At 39.3% G+C, this 21,989-nt stretch overlaps 1 protein-coding gene across 5 annotated transcripts in view; it reads right to left on the bottom strand.

Moving 5' to 3' along the window:
- LOC126259559 (histone deacetylase 6) overlaps nt 1–21,989 on the bottom strand; it is a 339,218-nt gene that overhangs the window by 139,592 nt on the left and 177,637 nt on the right. For all 5 annotated transcript variants that reach the window (XM_049956465.1, XM_049956456.1, XM_049956474.1 and 2 more), the window contains one exon: nt 8,587–8,873. In XM_049956465.1, coding sequence (XP_049812422.1) covers nt 8,587–8,873 — 287 coding nt within the window. The remainder of the gene's footprint in view (nt 1–8,586; nt 8,874–21,989) is intronic.

The raw sequence follows: 21,989 nt of genomic DNA, 5'->3' as shown, positions 1-21,989 counted from the left end.
TACCGATGTGAGCTACCATCTGCAGTTGACTGTATCCTGTGCTCTTCATGGCATCCAGAAGGACTCTTTCCATGTCTAGAATGACTCCATCTGGCATGCAAACAGAGTGCACATTGACTTTCTTCCTCTCCTTGGCAGCCATGTCCCTAAGGGCCCCATAGCTTGCTTAACACTGAAGCTCCCAACTACTAATAATCCCACCTTCTGCAATTGCCCAGATCTTGCAGACTGCGAGGTTCCCTCTGAAACAGAACAAGCAATTGCATTTGGCTGAGGGACAGTGTCAGCTACAGACAGCACTTGACACCTGTTTATCAGACTAACTGGGTAGGCCTTACATGTGACTCCCTGGGAAGCCTTTCCCTGCCTGCTGCGCCCTGAGGCGACCTCCAATTTGACCATGGGTGAGTGTTTAACCTCAGTGTAGACAGTAACTGGGCTGGTCACTGGTGCGAGCTGATCCATTGGATCTGCATGGCCAGCCCACAACAGTGATGCCCATCCACTGCAGCTTCAAACTGTATAACCGAAGCCATCACAGCCTGGATCTGAGAGCGAAGTGTCACCAATTCAGCTTGCATCCACACAAAGCCATCGCAGTCCCTGTCTGTACTAAAGATTGTGGAAAACTACACTACACAGACAAACAAGTTCAATCAACACACACTACGGAACTCTACTGTAGACACAAAGGAAAACTCAAGAACTGTGTCTAATAAATTAGATTAACAAGCAGAGATTCAAAAACTGAACTATCAAAGCACACAGGTGAGATAAAATAATTCGCTGATTAGGAGCTCGAATATGTCACAAAATTGGTTTACTTTCCGACACAAACGAAAGCCTGAGAACTCAGTCTATTAAATATTAAATTAACATGCAGAAACTCAAGAAACTAAAGCACACAGAGGAAAACTATGCAATTAGCTCCTGGTTAGGGGCACAATCGTTTACTTCCCTGTTGCTGCTTGTGTTATGACCGGCTGCTAGTATATATGAAAAATATTGAATACTTTCTTCCTAGCATGTTTCCCAGAATTAATAAAAATGTATTTCATTTTACTAATAACAGTCTTTTGAAAAGCAATTTGGAAGTTCTTTAAAGCAGTCTATTTACATTATTTGTAATTACTGTTCCTGTTAATTACAATAATTATGTTTCACACGAACAGGATAATACTTTGCAATTACATAGTAAGACTCGGATTTTAATTTAATTCTGTTTTTTAGTTTCAAACAACATTGAGTTTAAAATATATGTCATAAACAATTATCGTAAACATATTTTTGAGATTGTAAGTAAAAAATACAGTTTCAAACATTCCTACCAATAACGATATCTACTTGAGGCATAACGAAAACTTCATAGAGGTTTATTTCATCATAACAGTTCCGGAGTTGTAGTATTAGTTATGTTCCGGAAGTGTAGTATTAGTCATACTCCCCACATCTGGCCTTTGCTTTGGATTGCTGTTGACATGTTATTAGCTTTTCAATTAATTAGTATGAGTGAGAATCTGATAATAACAAACTTTATAAAAAAGGAAAGGCCACAGCTGTTATGTTTCATGTTTGAAGGCCGTGCAGTCCTGAATTGGGACACCACTAAGGCCAAATCACCATAAGCATAGAGGCGTTCATCCCACTAACGTACCAGGTTGAAGATACCCATTTGGTAAAACACGGTGTCCTGCTGCGAGAAGAAGTCTGTAACTGCCCACTGCACGTTTCATCCAAAGCGAATCATCAACCCTTCAAGGCCTTTTCTTAGGAACTGAAGACATGATAATCGTAGGGGAAGAGACCATGACTGTAGAGCGGGTGCTCGAGTGTCTACTATCTGATTTGGCGTAAATTCTGTATTAAAACATTTGCGAAGTGGGTGCATATGTCATCATGAAGTAGCAACACCTCTTTCACATCATTCCACATAGGTGCTTTTGGACAGACAAGCTGCCCCCATACACCTTCTTCATTCTCCGATGGATATCTACCAGTGTTTGTTCTTTGGCAGCCACGAAAAGAGTAAGAGCAGATAGTCTTGTTTGAACGCATTTGGTAATAACGACGCCTCAGTTTATATTTCCAAATATACCACAAGCACCTCAGAAAGACATGAATACCACACTAATCCCTTGCCCCAAGTTGGTTCTCATGTACCCACATCGAGTCATGCAACGTTGCATACACAGAGCAACAACTACCTTGTGCAGTAACTTTTTGATCACCCCTTGTATCTTTCAATTTCACTACATGGGGACTAAATGATAATTAAATCAAGACCCCAAGCTGTCAACAAGCATTGATATACATCAACGGAGACAGTTGAAAAGGTGTGCCCAGACCATGACTCGAACCCAGGATCTCCTGCTTACATGGCAGACACTCTATCCATCTGAGCCACCGAGAGCCAGAGGATAGTGCGACTGCAGGGATTTGTCCCTTGCACGCTCCCCGTGAGACCCACATTCCCAACTTAAGGTCCACAACACACTTCATTCGTAGTGCCCCTGCCCATTACACTCATTACTCGCAGCAGACAATCTTACCAAGTCCCGTAAGAGTTCGGGCAATGCATGTGCATCCAGCACAGAAGAAGAAGGTAAATGGCCGGTTAGCCTTAACTATATGATGATGGTATCTGTTCTTTCAGACATATCCGAAAGAACAGATTCCATCTTCATACATGGGAACTAGGTCGTGTGTTATTTCATTTAGGTGACAGGGAGGGTCCAGATCCCCTGGACGCCCCCTCTGGCTACGTTCTTGGAAGTGAGAACCAAATGTGACTTAGCCAAGAGAATTAAGGAAAAGTAATTATGGAAAAAGCAGAGTAGGCAACCGAATTCATTGCCATAAAGAAAGTCAGACTGTCAAAAATGAAACTGCCCTACAGATCAAGTCATAGAAAAGGTATAGTCAGAGAGCAGGATTGTAGCATATAAAGGAAGGAGTACTAGACCGACTGGATACCGATACCCACCATGTACTCAAAAATAGTTATGACCCTGGGGATTATATTTCAAATTCTGTTTCAGTCAATAGCAGCAATCAACATAAGGATTCCACTTTCGGCAATACACACTCTTTCAGTAATCAAAAGATAGCATGATAACAAATGTTACAAGCATAAGAACAAAATTGTCGAAATACTAGTCAACGGGACATTGGCAACCAAATGAAAAGTTGGACTTGTGTCAATCCACATTTTAAAATAAAAAGTGGAAACTAGTAAGGAAAAGTATTAATTTATGAAGCACTGAAACTGGGATGACTAAACCAGTTACATAATGGCTGGACAAAGCATAACACATTGGTCGTGTGCCGTTTTGTGCCAGTCCACCTCCAAGTGGATGTTAAGAAGACTATTTAAGAAAGAAAACAAAAATTTAAAAAAAAGAAAAAGCATCTCAGAGACTCCTAAGGTGCAATCCTCAAGATGATATTCACAAAAATTTCTTCCTCCTCTTTTGTTTCGGTAAGCCAATTTCAAATGTCTGAGACCCACCAAATGAGAACTGAACATTCTTCTCCCGCCTGGTGCATTTTTGAAGTTAATATGAATAATGAAATGGAAATAACATGAACAAAAAACCTATCATATTGTACCCCCACCCCAACCCCCAAATGCAAAGAAAAGAAGCCTACCTTCACAAGAACTTCACCTGGCTGAGCTATCCCATAACCCAAAATATCTCCCCCTCCATATCTTCTGTAATTACCCTCCCCTCCCTCCCTCCTCTTCTCAGTTTATCCTCTCTCCATAAGAAAATCTCTCTCTGCATCCTGCATCAACAGTTTTCCCTTTACGTCTAAATTGTGACCCATTACATTAATTTGCTTCAATCTGTCACAGTATTACTGTATTCTAATATGTAATGCACAGCTTCCTTTCACCCACTTTTATCAACCAAGGCCACAATTTCATAGAAATCAAAACCTGCAGTGCTCTTCATACTCAACAGGCAACAACAAATGAGTACTACAGCAGAGAAACCTCTACAGACCACATTCTGTTTTCAAATAGGGTCGATCATGTCTCCATTAACATTTCTGATTCACTTCTCAAACATCAGCCATGTTTCTTACATAGTTCTACTGCTTCCACAAACCTGTTCTTAAAAAAATTATGAAATAACGAGACCATATTTCTAGGTGAACACAAGGATATTACTTCTGACATTAGGCACACACAAAAATTAAAATAGTACACGCACTCTGGACAGTGACTTCCAATAACTGACTAATTTCCTACACTGGAACGGTGCAAAAATTATATTTAACACTCACAGCATAACAAGCTGGCAAGATCAGGACAAATGTGACACCATTGATTATTTGACAAATGAGGAGTGTTTTTTCAAAACCCAATGAATATAAAAAAGGAAATTTTCTGGGAACACATCTTTCAAATACCATATTGAAATACTAATTACGTAAATGATGTAATTTATCATTCGCACATCTTTTGTGGGCCTGATTCTGATTCTGACTGTGAAAGTTTCCCAGTCTCTTTAAATATCGATAGATGCAAAGATGGAAATTAAAGGTTTTATTTATTAATACACACATTCAAATTGATTTTTCCATTTCTTTTTTACCTTTAATGTTAATTACGAAGGAAGCTACATCACTGTTCATTTTGCATAGAAATGCAATAATGTACTACAACATTACACTTTAGTATCACTCTTACTTATGAACATTTCTTAGGCAAAATGCTATAATAGCAACAAATGTCATTGCAACTCAATGCAAAATACTGGTTACAACAATATTAAACTGGAAATCTATTGATCACTTTCAACAATGGACAAGAAAAAAAAATAAAATAAAATTCCCGGATTTCACAGTTAAAAAATACAATTTTTCCCAAGTTAAAACACACCTCTTCCGTGTTATGTACCTGCATACTTTCCCTCGCAACTGTAAAACATATCAATCCTTTGAATGCTTAATGTTTTATACACCGCCATAGAACTTCTGGGCACTTGGGGGGTGGGGGGGGGGGGTTTTGGAAAGAACTTGCATGTGCAGAAACATGTTCGCTGCATATTTTTGTAATACGGAAGTATAAATTCAAATTTTACCAAATATATTGTATTAGTTTCTGAAGCATTAAAATCTAAATTGTGACACCCTTTTGTAAGTCAATAATAGCTCGTGTCAGCCGATGACAGCAGATATTCAGAGCTTAGGAGACCTGATGTAGTCAGCCAATAGTAACATCAATTAAGTAGTGCAAACACACAAATAGGAACAGTTAATAGTTTAAATTAATATACATAGTGTAGCTACAAGAAAAGCTAATCTTTCACATATAATATTGGTCTTGAAAATTAATGAGCTACAAGAGAAGCTAAGCTTTCACATGTAATATTGGTCTTTTGTGTGTACATTGCACTTTAAGATCCATCACACGAATGTGTCAGTAAAATTTAAAATAATGACATGAATGTCTGGTCTTCTGGACTCGAAATTCTTCTAAGTGGCTGGTCCTTAAAGTTATAAGTTTGAACGAGAGTCAAGTGCTCTCAATTTAAGAAATTCATCACACCTTCTCATATATAACATAGTTCATGTTGCATAAAAGGAAATTTACTTTGAAAGTAAACACTTTTCCAACCACCATTCAGAATATTTTCCCAAGACCTATTAGAAATAGGTTTGCTCCAGCATTGCCAGAGAGCACCAAAAACATAGATTACTGCATGTGCACAGCTACGATGACGTAGGAAGTCAGTATGTTCATATGTATAGAGCATTAAGAGATCTTACATTACGCCATAAAAGAAACAGGACACCAGATGATATTCCAAGAGCATCAGAATTTCATAAACCATACTAAAATGAGTAATTCGGATTGAAATGGACATTTGTATGTCCAGATTCGTGAAGAAGTAGGTAGGCTCCAACCTGATAGTAAGCTTTTCAGTGGGGCTTTCAGGGTGTACATTTTCTTGGAGTACCAGTACTGTACTAGATCATGTTTGGGTTCTTTATTATGGCATAATGCCACACAAGCCAAAAGATGAAAATGTGCACTGCAAATTCAGTGAACAGTTGGAACTAGCCAATACTGTGGAATGCAACACTTCATGTCACATAAATTGACTGTTTCAGTGGAAAACATTAATAAAATACCAAATTTCTTTAGCAAACCGATGAAAATAACTTCATCGATCTGCCAGACGATTACTACTAAACAGCCAAAAAACTGGAAATAACATCAGGAAACAAAATAATATTTTATCCCTCCATAATTATGTGGAAGAGGAAACAACAAAATCACTAAACATAAGCACAGGTCACATAGAGGCTATCCGTTTCCCACTCTATCCGTTTCCCACTACAGCCCAGAGTGCTCTGCACATGCACGAATCTGGCAGCTTGGGCATGCCACATAATTTTTTCGGTTAGCATCTGGCTGCTTGCTGCTACTGCTGATATAGCTAACAGCCATATCTCAAGTAGCTAGAAGCGGGAGAAAGTACTGCTCGTACTAGACTCAACTGTGCGTACGCCCGCTGACAGCTGCTAAAACTAACCTAATGTAAAAAGTTCTGAAGTCATGCTCATCGGTAGCAGTTTGTTGTTACGAAGTATTGCATAATCTTTGTCCTAAGGCCTTTTAAACATTTCCCTGTTGGCAGACGCTTGTGTGTGCGCAGAGTGTTCTGTTGTTGTAAATGGTGCATTTCCTTTGCAACTAAAGTTTATTTTGGTTTTTTCTCTCTTTTTTGTGTTATCGCAGCAGTATTATTCTGCATTAGTGGGATACAGTAATATTCTTTGTTAGAGTATCAGTTCTTACCAGTCAAAATTACAAAATTGAACTGAAAACTAAAACAATGAAAATATCCCAGAATGCCAAAAAATTCCCATGTGTTTCCCAATTTTCTCCCAGATGAAAAAAATCTTGGGTTTTTCCTGCATTTCCTGGAATGTATACACCCTGTGCCTTGTAAGTTTTAAGATATATTTTTTTCTTTTACTTGCTAATCATGTTTTTGTTTCCCAAGGTAACTGCTTTCCTCACCTTCTGTTTGCAGTTTCTGGATTTCCATATATCAACCTCTACAGGACTTCCATTATAACTGTGTGACTGACAACACCACCTTTTTAGACTTTTCATAAGTCATCACTCAATAAGCAGTTATTCTGAAGCATCTCAGACCGTAGAGCTATTAGTGCACTGAATCCGAGATCCTTTGCTTCCTAATCATTATTTAGTATCTTAACAATGCTGTGTTGGTCCAGCACTTAATAGTATTCAGTTAGTGAATGAATAGGTTCTATTTCCAGACGTCTTTATCAACTGTACCAAACACTCTGCCAAGAATACAGCTGTGATCATGAAAAAAGGAACAACATACCAGTTTACTAAATTTTCTGCTTTCGACCATGAAGGCCATTAGTGTACACATCGTTAATGTACTTATATTTTGATGAGCGCAAGAGTTAGAAAATAAAGGAATTTCACTTTGACAATTTTCTGACTGGGGCACCTCACCGTTTTTGAGAAAATCCAACTGAGCAAAGGCTACTTGGCTGAACCCTTTTGGTCCTTCTGTTTCAAGTCAAGTATAAAAACCAATCCTTTCCCTTATCTCAGCTCGAGAATGACTCATAATGCGCAAATTTTATAAGCAAACATGTCTTGAATAGAATATTTCAACCATGGCGTGCTTTGGTATTGGCCGATTCTGTTGTAAAGTACATCAAACTACACTTTAAGCACATTAGGATTTTCCTCTTTCATTATCATACATAACTTCTTTGCACAAAGTGTGGACAATCTATGATTTGCTATTAATTGATTCTTTTCCTCCAAACTTTGTTCTGTTTGAGAGTCTATGTTTGGGATGTTGCAGTACATCCAGGTACTGCATGGCCAGCTTTTTTCTTATGCTATACTTTATTGAAACAGCATTCTTCCTTGTTGTACCTTTCTTTATGTTCCTTCTCCTGACAAAGCTGGCTTGAGCTGAGCAATGATCAGGAGTTAATTTCTATTGTTGGTTCTGGCAGTGTGTGCTTTCCTACAGTTTACATTATTTTCTTTATTGCAGAAAACTCTCATATTATCACTGACAGTGGCATCCTACACCGTCATTCTTCATTCAGGTCTCTCAGAATTATAGCCCATTTACTTTTATCGACTTTTGCTTTAACTGGTTATGAGTAAATATTGAGATTAGCAAAAACTCTTAGTTTTCAGATCTCTATAACAGAAAATGTCAGCTTTTGACAAAATTGTTTCAATAAGTCAAGTACTACAGATAAAACTTCACTCTAATATTCTTCACACATGTACAATGGCAATAATAATAATAATAATAATAATAATAATAATAATAAACTATTCGGAAACAAATGAAAGAAGTATGGAGATGATTATACACACTGATTTACTTCAAGAATGTGGTGGATCACCACTGTACAAGTAAATGTGGGCCTTTTGTTTAGAAATACTTGATTTGTTACTAAACAATAAAAATAAGAATGAAGTTTTCTTTTCACTGAAAAAACTCAAAAATAGCATTTGTTCCAATCAATAACATTAAAAGTGGATATATTACTCACCAACTATTAATTTATTAAGTGTAGCATCCAGCTCCTTGAGAAGTGCTTCACTTTGGACAGGGTAACAATTCCGTGTTTCGTAGTGTTCTGGCTTTTCAGATGACCCCAGAAAAAGAGTTGGTGGTATCTGGTACAGCTTTACGACTGCTGACGTCATCTTCTCCTCCCTTATCCTGTTATTTGGATTTGTTTCTGCCTCTGTCAATTTTTTATGCACATCTTGAATCTGTAGGCTCTTCCAGTAGTCTCGATGGGCATATATCACATTCAAAATTGATTCCGTAATGCTGAAAATGAAATTTAAATGATTTTGGAGTTGTTTCTTATTCTGCAATAAAAATGCAGGGGACATATCTGTAAATTATAAACAAAACTATCCTCCTTGACCAAAACTAACAAAATACAATGCCTCTTCAAAATAGAGGCAATTTCATTGATCATTATAATCGTGAAAAGTAAGTTTTTTGTTTTGTTATCTTCCTGAAGAGGGGCAGCAGCATTTTCAGTAGTTGCAGGGGCAATAGTCTGGATGATTGACTGAACTGGCCTTGCAACACTAACCAAAACGGCCTTGCTGTGCTGGTATTGTGAACGGCTGAAAGCAAGGGGAAACTACAGCCGTAATTTTTCCCGAGGGCATGCAGCTTTACTGTATGGTTAAATGATGATGGCGTCCTCTTGGGTAAAATACTCCAGAGGTAAAATAGTCCCCCATTCGGATCTCCGGGCGGGGACTACTCAAGAGGACGTCGTTATCAGGACAAAAACAAACTGGCGTTCTACAGATCGGAGCGTGGAATGTCAGATCCCTTAATCGGGCAGGTAGGTTAGAAAATTTAAAAAGGGAAATGGATAGGTTGAAGTTAGATATAGTGGGGATTAATGAAGTTCGGTGGAAGGAGGAACAAGACTTTTGTTTTGGTCAGGTGAATACAGGGTTATAAATACAAAATCAAATAGGGGTAATGCAGGAGTAGGTTTAATAATGAATAAAAAAAATAGGAGTGAGGGTAAGCTACTACCAACAGCATAGTGAACGCATTATTGTGGCCAAGATACATACGAAGCCCACACCTACTACAGTAGTACAAATTTACATGCCAACTAGCTCTGCAGATGACAAAAGAAATTGAAGAAATGTATGATGAAATAAAAGAAATTATTCAGATAGTGAAGGGTGACGAAAATTTAATAGTCATGGGTGACTGGAATTCGGTAGTAGGAAAAGGGAGAGAAGGAAACGTAGTAGGTGAATATGGATTGGGGGAGAGAAATGAAAGAGGAAGCCGTCTGGTAGAATTTTGCACAGAGCACAACTTAATCATAGCTAACACTTGGTTCAAGAATCATAAAAGAAGGTTGTATACATGGAAGAATCCTGGAGATACTAGAAGATATCAGATAGATTATATAATGGTAAGACAGAGATTTAGGAACCAGGTTTTAAATTGTAAGACATTTCCAGGGGCAGATGTAGACTCTGACCACAATCTATTGGTTATGAACTGTAGATTAAAACTGAAGAAACTGCAAAAAGGTGGGAATTTAAGGTGATGGGACCTGGATAAACTGACTAAACCAGAGGTTGTACAGAGTTTCAGGGAGAGCATAAGGGAACAATTGACAGGAATGGGGGAAAGAAATACGGTGGAAGAAGAATGGGTAGCTCTGAGGGATGAAGTAGTGAAGGCAGCAGATGATCAAGTAGGTAAAAAGACGAGGGCTAGTAGAAATCCTTGGGTAACAGAAGAAATATTGAATTTAATTGATGAAAGGAGAAAATATAAAAACGTAGTAAATGAAGCAGGGAAAACGGAATACAAACGTCCCAAAAATGAGATCAACAGGAAGTGCAAAATGGCTAAGCAGGGATGGCTAGAGGACAAATGTAAGGATGTAGAGGCTTATCTCACTAGGGGTAAGATAGATATTACCTACAGGAAAATTAAAGAGACCTTTGGAGAAAAGAGAGCCACTTGTATGAATATCAAGAGCTCAGATGGAAACCCAGTTCTAAGCAAAGAAGGGAAAGCAGGAATGTGGAAGAAGTATGTAGAGGGTTTATACAAGGGCGATGTACTTGACGACAATATTATGGAAACGGAAGAGGATGTAGATGAAGATGAAATGGGAGATATGATACTGCATGAAGAGTTTGACAGAGCACTGAAAGACCTGAGTCGAAATAAGGCCGCGGGAGTAGATAACATTCCATTGGAACTACTGACGGCCTTGGGAGAACCAGTCCTGACAAAACTCTACCATCTGGTGAGCAAGATGTATGAGACAGGCGAAATACTGTCAGACTTCAAGAAGAATATAATAATTCCAATCCCAAAGAAAGCAGGTGTTGACAGATGTGAAAATTACCGAACTATCAGTTTAATAAGTCACGGCTGCAAAATAGTAACGCAAAATCTTTACAGACGAATGGAAAAACTGGTAGAAGCGGACCTCGGCGAAGATCAGTTTGGATTCTGCAGAAATGTGGGAACACGTGAGGCAATACTGACCTATGACTTATCTAAGAAAATAGATTAAGGAAAGGCAAACCTACATTTCTAGCATTTGTGGACTTAGAGAAAGCTTTTGACAATGTTGACTGGAATACTCTCTTTCAAATTCTAAAGGTGGCAGGGGTAAAAAACAGGGAGCGAAAAGCTATTTACAATTTGTACAGCAACCAGATGGCTGTTATAAGAGTCGAGGGGCACGAAAGGGAAGCAGTTGTTGGGAAGGGAGTAAGACAGGGTTGTAGCCTCTCCCTGATGTTATTCAATTTGCATATTGAGCAAGCAGTAAAGGAAACAAAAGAACAATTCGGAGTAGGTATTAAATTCCATGGAGAAGAAATAAAAACTTTGAGGTTAGCCGATGACATTCTAATTCTGTCAGAGACAGCAAAGGACTTGGAAGAGAAGTGTCTTAAAAGGAGGATATAAGATGAACATCAACAAAAGCAAAACGAGGATAATGGAATGTGGTCGAATTAAGTCGGGTGATGCTGAGGGAATTAGATTAGGAAATGAGACACTTAAAGTAGTAAAGGAGTTTTGCTATTTGGGGGGCAAAATAACTGATGATGGTCGAAGTAGAGAGGATATAAAATGTAGACTGGCAATGGCAAGGAAAGCGTTTCTGAAGAAGAGAAATTTGCTAACATCGAGTATAGATTTAAGTGTCAGGAAGTCATTTCTGAAAGTATTTGTATGGAAGTGTAGCCATGTATGGAAGTGAAACATGGACGATGAATAGTTTGGATAAGAAGAAAATAGAAGCTTTCGAAATGTGGTGCTACAGAAGAATGCTGAAGATTAGATGGGTAGATCACATAACTAATGAGGAGGTAATGAATAGAATTGGGGAGAAGAGAAGCTTATGGCACAACTTGACAAGAAGAAGGAACCGGTTGGTAGGACATGTTCTGAGGCATAAAGGGATCACAAATTTAGCATTGGAGGGCAGCGTGGAGGGTAAAAATCGTAGAGGGAGACCAAGAGATGAATACACTAAGCAGATTCAGAAGGATGTAGGCTGCAGTAGGTACTGGGAGATGAAGAAGCTTGCACAGGATAGAGTAGCATGGAGAGCTGCATCAAACCAGTCTCAGGACTGAAGACGTATCACTTCTTCACGGCAGAATAAGAAATGTGTGCTTTCTGACATTTCAACATAGAGTCATTGAAACAGATTGAAATAATTTGATATCATCTCTTCTTACCTAAGTACAACGGTTACAACCAGACAAAGCACTGGCTGTTGACACATAACAGGCTGTTTCTTTAAGAAGTTTCAAAAGAGTCATTCCATGTCCAACTGCCAAACTGCCTAATTTTTTAACATTTTCCTGCTTGCCAATCACAGATGAAATTTTATGTGAACATTCACACACATCCCCAATGAACACTGGTAAAGTTTTCAAGTCACTGAAGCACTACTGGACAAGATATCTTCACTTGTCTGACTCCATGCATGACTTTGTGCAGAGCGCACATGAATTTCTGGCGACTTTGAGCTGCTATATCTTGGACAAAATTTTGTTGAATGATATGAAATTTGGCCATCTTGCACAATTTCACTACATTCTCTAAATAATAATAACTGAAAGAATTCTGTGAGCTATATTCATCCAGAAAACTTTAAGCAAAGTTAAAGAAAAAATTGGTGCCTGAAAAAATTTTAATGTTTGGCTTCTTGTATCTCAGGGCTTAACAATATGACGAACTTGAAACTTGTTGTATACTAACCTAGCAACACAGTGTTCTCAAATATAAGCAGAGTTCAAAAAGAAACGAACCGTAGTCTGGAATGCGCAAAACGGTGACATGAGGGTAATATTATGGCATGTGTAACAAGGTGTGGTTCCGACCAGAGCGTGAAAGTTCACAGCCCATTGCTAGAGGGCATGCGTGCATGACATGTGACTATACAGAGCTTGCAGCAGTATGCATCAATCATCCAACGCTGCCAGTATAATTGCAAACAGTGACATGGAGGTGCCAACAGAAGAGCAAAGAGGTGGTGTTCGTTTTCTGACAGCACAAGGTGTAGGCGGTACAGATATTCATAGACAAATGTCACAAGCTTATGGCGAACATTGCATGTCCCTTGCAAGGATCAAGGCACAGCACAAACACTTCAGGGAGGGACGAGTGCTGTTAGCCGATGATGCACAGTCTGGAGCACCATGCTGCATTACCGATGACATCGTCCAGCTGGTGGATGCTCTCATTACCCAGGATTGCTGAGTGACAGTGAAAGCCATAGCCACCGTGGTCGGATTGAGCGTCGGAAGTGTTCACACGATCATGAAGGAACGACTGCACATCCACAAAGCGTGTGCCCAATGGGTGCCCCGCAGTCTTCAACCATACCAAGTAGCATGTCGAATGGCCCATTGTCTTGCTCATCTACAGCGCTATGCTCGGGAAGTGAATGCTTTCCTGGCATGAGTGGTAGCTGGAGATGAGCCATGGTGTCATCAGTTCGAACTAGAATCAAAACGACAGAGTCTCCAGTGGAAGTATCCAGGGTCTCCAGCCTCAAAACAAGCCAAGGCCATCAACACTAGTGCAGAAAATGTTACGCTGATGTTGTTCTTTGACCAAGATGGCCCCCTTCTAATTCACTTCCTGCAGTACGGGAAAACAGAGAATGCCAAGCATTACTTGCAAACGTTGACTACCCTTCACCAAGCGATCAAATCAAAACAACCAGGCAATCTCACCCGTGGGGTCATTCTGCTCCACGACAATGCAAAGCCTCAAACGGCCAACACAGTCACGGCACTCCTGCAGAAATTCAAATAGGATGTTCTCGGCCACCCTACGTAGAGTCCTCTCTGTGATTATGCCATTTTTGGCTCCCGTAAACAGCTCTGAGGGGCAAACAATTCATCTCGAACGACAATGTCCAGCTGTATGTGCGGAACTGGTTAACATCGCAACACCGGGAATTTTATGAGGCAGCCATTCACCACTTTGTGTCACAGTGGGACAAGTGTGTCAACAGCCAGGGTCAATACTTCTAACATGCATGTCCTGGTTTATGTAATTATGCCTCTGGGTCATTTCTTTTTGAACGCCCCTTATATAAAGTTTCCTTTATGTAACTTTTCCAATACTGAATACATTACGTGTAAAGCTGAAGCTTTTGTAAAAACATGAAAATGGGATGTTTCTGAGAAAAACTTAATTCTATAAACGCTCCCAACTGAGCTTGTTAGAAAGACTACAGTTTTAACCATAAAAAAGTATTTCATTATCCAACACAGTCTAGCAATGCTAGATAATTTGAATGAAAGTTGGGGGGTGAAAATTGTGCCACAAAAAAAAAAAAAAAAAGTTTAACTTTGATTTCTTACACATCGTAGAGCAAACATATACCTGACTTGAAATTTAACAAGCAATAGGTTGGCAGTTCAAGGATGTGGAATACAACATTTCATTTGCTTACTATTTCACAATCATTTACAAATTTGTTGAAAACATAATGATTTTTGTGAAAAGATGAAAGTAGGTAAGACTTGAGATTTCTGTTACAAGTATGAATGATATCTCTATAATGTTTAGTTCTTGAGCAATAAATAATTGAAAGTGTTCTTAGACTTTATGTACACCCTATACAAAAATTTTCATATAATAATAAATCGAAGAAAATAAGTTTTCAAGAACAATGGCAAGAAAACGCAAATAGTAAACGGTTGTAAAACACCCTTGACCTCTTAGCAACAAATAATCCTGAGTCATTACTGAGCATCAAATCTGATACAGGGATTAGTGAACACGGGGTTGTCATAGCGAGATTGAATATCGTAACCCTCAAATCCTCCAAAAATAAATGAAAAATATACCTATTCAAAAAAGCAAATAAAAATTTACTTGATGCCTTCCTGAGAGACAATCTCCACTCCTTCCAAATTAATAATATATGTGTAGACCAGATGTGGCTTGAGTTCAAAGAAATAATATCGGCAGCAATGGCTAAAAAAGTCCAATGGCTAAAAAAATACAGGCTGACCTCTGTGGAACAATTAATAACTCTGGCTCAGATATCTCCGTTCGTCTTCTCTGCTCCCTTGGTTTCCGGTTCAAAAAGTGTAATGATGGATGGAAATTCTTAATGGAACATAGAGACATTGCAGCAGTAAGAGCAAAGTTTTTGCATACAACACACTTCTTGTGTGCTGCAGACACCAGGCCTGCAGTGTACTTGGATGAAACTTCGGTTTCACAGAACCACACCAATAAGTATATATGGCACGACTCCAAAGGAAATGGAGGTTTGAAAGTGCCTACTGGTAGAGGTGGCCAATTAATCATTGCCCACGCTGGTTCATTAACCAAAGGCTTCATACGAGAGGCCAAACTTGTTTTTCGTGGTGGGAAAAGTTCTTGCCAATCCGATTACCATTCAGAAATGAGTGAAGAAGTTTTTAAGAGTTGGTTTATTCGTCTGTTGTCTGCACTGGAAGAAGGGTCAATTATCATGATGGATAATGCCAGCTACCACTCCATTCAGATAGAAAAGCTGCCACATTCAAATTGGCGCAAGGCAGATATTATGGAATGGTTAAAGACAAGGAATGTTTCATTTTCAGTCGATGAAATGAAGGCTGAACTCCTGTCTAAGGAAGAAATCGTAGATGCCAAAAAGACTTACAAATTAGATCAACTAGCAAACGAAATGGGACACCCAGTGGTACTATACCACCGTATCACGGCCAGTATAGTCCTGCTGAATTGATTGGGCCTCCAAGTAAAGCGAGTTGTAGCGAAAAGAAATACTACTTTCAAACTTGCTGATGTTGAGAAGCTAACACACAAATCTCTTGACAACGTTACTCAGCAGGACTGGGAGAGGTGCGAAAAACACGCAGAAGCATTGCAAGAAACTGATTTCATGAACCAGGGTTTAAAGAGACACCATAGTGGAAGCTGTGATGATACACCTGGCTGAAACAGGCAACAGTGAATCTGAAGACACGGAGCCAGAAGATCATTCAGTTTAGGTAAGTAAAAAGCTGATTTGATTTAAATGTTTGTCTGTTCATTTCAGTTCCAGAGGACATACAGCGAATGTTTTTCCCTTACAGTTGACGTCTGGTGAATTTATCACAAGTGGTGGCAATTAGTTTACTCAACAGTAACTGTCAATTAAAATAACATTGTCAATTCTGCATTAATTAACAAGTTTTTCCTAAAAACCTGTATTGAATGTCTTACTGCATTCGGTTTACTTGTACATTTGAAATGTAACTCCTTTTTTTCATAGAAGGATTTACTGGCTGTTTCGTAGTAAGGGTAATGCAGTTCATAAAATGACAAAACATTGTGGTGCTTCTATATCGACTGTATACACAAACAGTGCAGTAACATCACAACAGTCCCAGCACCTATTCTGATTCTCCGAGAAGAGCATAGAAATTTATGATATTGGACCACTTATACAAAAAGAAAGAACGTAGAATTGTATTACTTCAGTATGACAGAAGATAGTATTCGATGGCTAGAGAAATACAGGGTAATGTCCATGACAAAATTGATTATTTTGGACAGTCACTTCAATGCACTGTCTTCTCCGCCCATTTGGTTTTTAATTCAGAAACTGTAATGATGGACAAAATTTGTAACACAGGGGACATCGCAGTAGTAAGAACGAGGTTTTTGTGTACCAAGCACATATTGCGTGCTTAGAATAATAGGCTTACAGCAAATTTAAATAAAACTTAGGTTTCACAAAACCTTTCAAGGAAATATTTTGCTCGACTTCAGTGAAAATATTGGCTTTAAAATAACTACAATTACTTTAGTGTAGTGTATATTGTCATTTTGAGAGATGGATGCAATGACAAAGGACATCTATTAGCTGCCAGTAAAATATTTTTGGGAAGTACGGTATATTCTCGGTCATATTAAAGTGAGCCGTCCGAACAAAACTCTTGGCGGCAGCCTACAATGACTTGTGCACTGCTGCGCACGGAATATCATGGAAATAATTTGCCTCTGTACGTGATACAATACAATAATAATGTCCGAAATGTTACCAAAAATAATTTTGTAGTTTTCTTAACTATTTTCTCATGGGAAGGTTCTTCGCAGCCCTAAAGAATGAAAATTCATCAACGACTAATATTTTTCACTACGCAGTCGGCACAGTTTCACACCTCCAATATTTTATTTTTTATCTCAGAATACTTCTATGTTTCCGAAATAAAAGATGCAGTATATGCATCTGTAAATTTTGAAGATATTCAATTTTTTCCCCTCAATCCAATTACATTAGTGATTCTGTTACTACCACAGGCTGAAGTAAAAAATTACTTTCCTCCAAAATTTCTTGTAATGTTAGTTTTCATTTTTTTCCTAGCAGCTAGTGAGAAATCGACCCTCGTATCGTACAGGCTTTTGTTTGTTTTTTGTTAGTATAGCTCAGTGTCAGATAGACTGTCAGTGACAGAGCACCTCGCGTTCCTGCTGCTAAGAAGGTGAGTACACCGTTCGTTAGTTGTATATTTTTACGAGCTTCAAATGGGAGTGACTGCAGTAATGGATAGGAACTGTGATTGCTGTGTACAGATGCGAGCTGAGTTGGCGACCCTTCACTCACAGCTCCAGGCTGCTTTGGCTTCCTTCACACAGCTTCAGGCTATTGCCAAGGGGCATCACTGTGGGGGGGTCGGACACGGGGATGCGAGAGATGTCAAGCACATCCCACGTGGCCCCATTCGGTCCACTGCTGTGACCTCCCAGTGTACTGCCTGTACTGAGGGTGACCCCTCACCCGTAGTCGAGTAGGAGATCATTCCAAAGTCTGGCAGGCAGCAAAAAAAACTTTCCGAGGGCCGAACGTACGGTCTCCCTCGTTCATTTGACGGAAAGGTTTCGGGCATTATCTGTGGCTGAAAATGTCTCTGAGCCGGATGCAGTCATCCACCCTGTTCCAGAGGAAGCTTCTCAGCCTGCAGGGTCTGGGCGTTCACAGAGGGTGGGTTTGCTGGTAGTTGGAAGCTCCAACATTAGGTGCATAATGGGGCCCCTTAGGAACATGGCTGCCAGGGGCGGGGGAGGGGGGTAGGGGTGTGAAGGAAGCCAGAGTGTGCACTCCATGTGCATACTGGGGGGAGTCATTCCGGATGTGGAAAGGCTGCTTCCAGATGCCCTGAAGAGTACAGGATGCAGCCAACTGCGGGTGGTGGCTCATGTTGGTACCAATGACGTATTTCACTTTGGATCTGAGGAGATTATCTCTGGTTTTGGGCAGCTATCGGAAATGGTAAAGACTGCCAGTCTTGCTTGCGAGATTAAGGGGGGCTCTTCATCTGCAGCATCGTCAATAGGGCCAACTGTGGTCCTTTGGTGCAGAGCTGAGTTTAGGGTCTGAATCAGAAGCTAGGGCACTTCTGTGACCGTGTAGTCTGCAGATTCCTTGACTTGCACCATCGGATGGTGGGTTTCTTGGTCCCGCTTAATAGGTCAGGAGTTCACTAGACACAGGAAGCAGCTACACAAGTAGCAGGGGCTGTATGGAAGGGGCTAGGCGGGTTTTCAGGTTAGAGGGTCTCAGGAAAACACAGAAAGGGCGTCCGTCTAAAAGGGGGCAGGTAAAACACAGAAAAGTACTTATAGAAACGATCAGTATTGTAGTTGTAAATTGTCGTAATTGTGTTGGGAAAGAAACAGAGCTCCAAGCCCTAAAAGAAAGCACTCAAGCTCAAATAGTTATAAGTACAGAAAGCTGGCTAAAGTCAGAAATAAGCTCAGCAGATATTTTTTCCAGCAATCTAATAGTGTTCAGAAAGGATAGATTAAATGCAATTGGTGGTGGAGTATTTATTGCTGTCAGAAGTAGTTTGCCTTGTTGTGAGATTGAAGTAGATAGTTCCTGCGAAACAGTATGGGTAGAGGTTATACATGACAATCGGACTAAACAATTAATTAGGTCATTTTACTGACCCCCCAACTCAGAAGATATAGTTGCTGAACAGTTTAAAGAAAACCTGAGTCTCATTTCAAATAGGTACCCCACTCATACAATTAGAGTTGGTGGTGACTTTAATCTAACCTCAATATGCTGGAAAAATTATACGTTTAAAGCCAGCGGCAGGCATAAAACGTCATCTGAAATTGTACTGAATGTTTTATCAGAAAATTATTTTGAACAATTAGTTCATGAGCCTACTCGAAGCGTAAATGGTTGCGAAAGCATACTTGACCTCTTAGCAACAAATAATCCTAGACAAATAGTATCGTGATGAATACAGGGATTAGCGAACACAAGGTGCTAGGCTTAATACCGTAACTCCTACAACCATCAAAAAGAAATGCAAAGTATATGTATTTAGAAAAGCTGATAAAAATGCTCTTAACACCTTTTCCAGAGACAGTCTGCACTCCTTCCAATCTGATAATGTAAGCATAGAAAAGTTGTGGAATGATTTTAGAGATAGTATCAACAGCAATTGAGAGATATATACCACATAAATTAAAAAGTGATGGTACTGATCCCCCATGGTACACAAAATGGGTCAGATCGCTGTTGCAGAAGCAGTGAAAAAAGCATGCCAAATTTAAAAGAATGCAAAATCCCTAAGATTAGTAAAGTTTTACTGAAGTTCGAAACATAGCACGTACTTCAATGTGAGATGCTTTTAATAATTTCCACAACGAAATTCTGTCTCGAAATCTGGCAGAAATCCAAAAGAGATTCTGGTCATACATAAAGCACACCATTGGCAAGACGCAATCAATACCTCCACTGCGCGATAACAACGGTGAAGTCACTGATGACAGTGCCACTAAAGCAGAGTTATTAAACACGGTTTTCCGAAAGTCCTACACCAAAGAAAACGAAGTAATTATTCCTGAATTCCAATCAAGAACAACTGCCAAGATGAGAAACATAGAAGTAGATATCCTCAGTGTAACAAAGCAGCTTAAATCACTTAATAAAGGCAAGGCCACAGGTCCAGGTTGTATACCAGTCAGATTCCTCTCAGAGTATGCTGATAAAATAGCTCCATATTTAGCAAGTACATACAATCACTCAGTCACGGAAAGATCCATACCTAAAGACTGGAAAATTGCTCAAGCCACACCAATACCCAAAAAGGAAAGTATGAGTAATCCGTTTGAATTACAGGCCCATATTACTAACATCAATTTACAATATGGTTTTGGAAGATACTGTATTCGAACACTATGAAGTACCTCGGAGAAAACAATTTATTGACACGCAGTCAGCACAGATTCAGAAAATATCACTCTTGCAAAACACAACTAGCTCTTTATACTCATGAGGCAATGAATGCTATCGACAGGGGATGTCAAATTGATTCCATATTTTCAGATTTCGAGAAGGCTTTTTCACAAGCGTCTTCCAACCAAACTGCATGCCTATGGAATACCGCCTCAGTTGTGCGACTGGATTTGTGATTTCCTGTCAGAAAGGTCACAGTTCGTAGTAAAAGATGGAAAGTCATCGAGTACCCAAGGAAGTGTTATAGGCCCTCTGTGGTTCCTGATCTATATTAACGACATAGGAGACAATCTCAGTAGCCGTCTTAGATTGTTTGCAGATGATGCTGTCATTTACCATCTTGTAAAGTCATCAGATGACCAAAATGTATTGCAAAATTATTCAGATAAGATATCAGTATGGTGCAAAAAGTGGCAACTGACCCTGAATAAATTAAAGTGTGAAGTTATTCACATGAGTAGTTAAAGAAATCCGCTAAATTTCAATTACCTGATAAGTCACACAAATCTGAAGGCTGTAAATTCAACTAAATACTTAGGGATTACAATTACAAATAACCTAAACTGAAATGATCACATAGATAATGTTGTGGGTAGAGCCAACCAAAGACTGTGATTCACTGGCAGAACACTTAGAAGGTGCAACAGGTCTACTAAAGAGACTGCTTACACCATGCTTGTCTGCCCTGTTCTGGAGTATTGCTGTGCGGTATGGGATCCGCATCAAATTGGACTGACAGATGACATCGAGAAAGTACAATGAAGGGCAGATCGTTTTGTATTATCACGAAGTAGGGGAGATAGTGCCACAGACATGAAACACGAACTGGAGTGGCAATCATTAAAGCAAAGACTTTTTCATTGCGACGGGATCTTCTCAAGAAATTTCAACCACCAGTTTTCTCCTCTGATTGCGAAAACATTCTGTTGGCACCCACCTACATGGGGAGAAATGATCATCGCGATAAAATAAGAGAAATCAGGGATTGCACAGAAAAATTTAAGTGCTTGTTTTTCCTGCATGCTGTTCGAGAGTGGAACAGTAGAGAGACAGCTTGAAGGTGTTTCACTGAACCCTCTGCCAGGCACTTTATTGTGAATAGCAGAGTAATCACATAGATGTAGATGTAGATGTAGAGAATTTTCTTTTGACAAGTACTCCATCATATTCTAGACTAAAATAGAGTTCCCCAATTTTTTTTTTTAATTTTTACAAACATTTGAAACTATCACTATTTAAAAAACTGTCAATGCTGAAAGGCAGTGAGATGACCTTAAAGCCCTATTTTCAGGCTGGCCACTACAGTGACAATGTCACCATGGACCAATTCAATATAGTAAGACATTATTTGTCAGTTTAATAATAAACACCACATGCAATGAAACATGGACAACAGGTTGCTGCAATGTAGCCTGTTGCCGTGGTACATTGTCTCAAATCTGTCTCATTTTCCGGTACTGCTGGCACATGCTCTTTTTTAACTGTGATTAATTTAAAATCAGTTATGGAAAACAGATTTTCTAAAAGCAAACTGAAATCAATCCATTTCTGTACTTTTTACAAAAATCAAGTCTGAAATGATTTTGCACAAATTTTGAAAGCAGTATGTTGTAAGACGACATGTCTAAACTTTCATGTTTCTCACA

The sequence above is a fragment of the Schistocerca nitens genome, chromosome 1, assembly GCF_023898315.1.
Source record: "Schistocerca nitens isolate TAMUIC-IGC-003100 chromosome 1, iqSchNite1.1, whole genome shotgun sequence".
Taxonomy (NCBI): domain Eukaryota; kingdom Metazoa; phylum Arthropoda; class Insecta; order Orthoptera; family Acrididae; genus Schistocerca; species Schistocerca nitens.
Note: the sequence above shows the minus strand (reverse complement) of the source record. Positions and strands in the feature narration are given on the sequence as shown.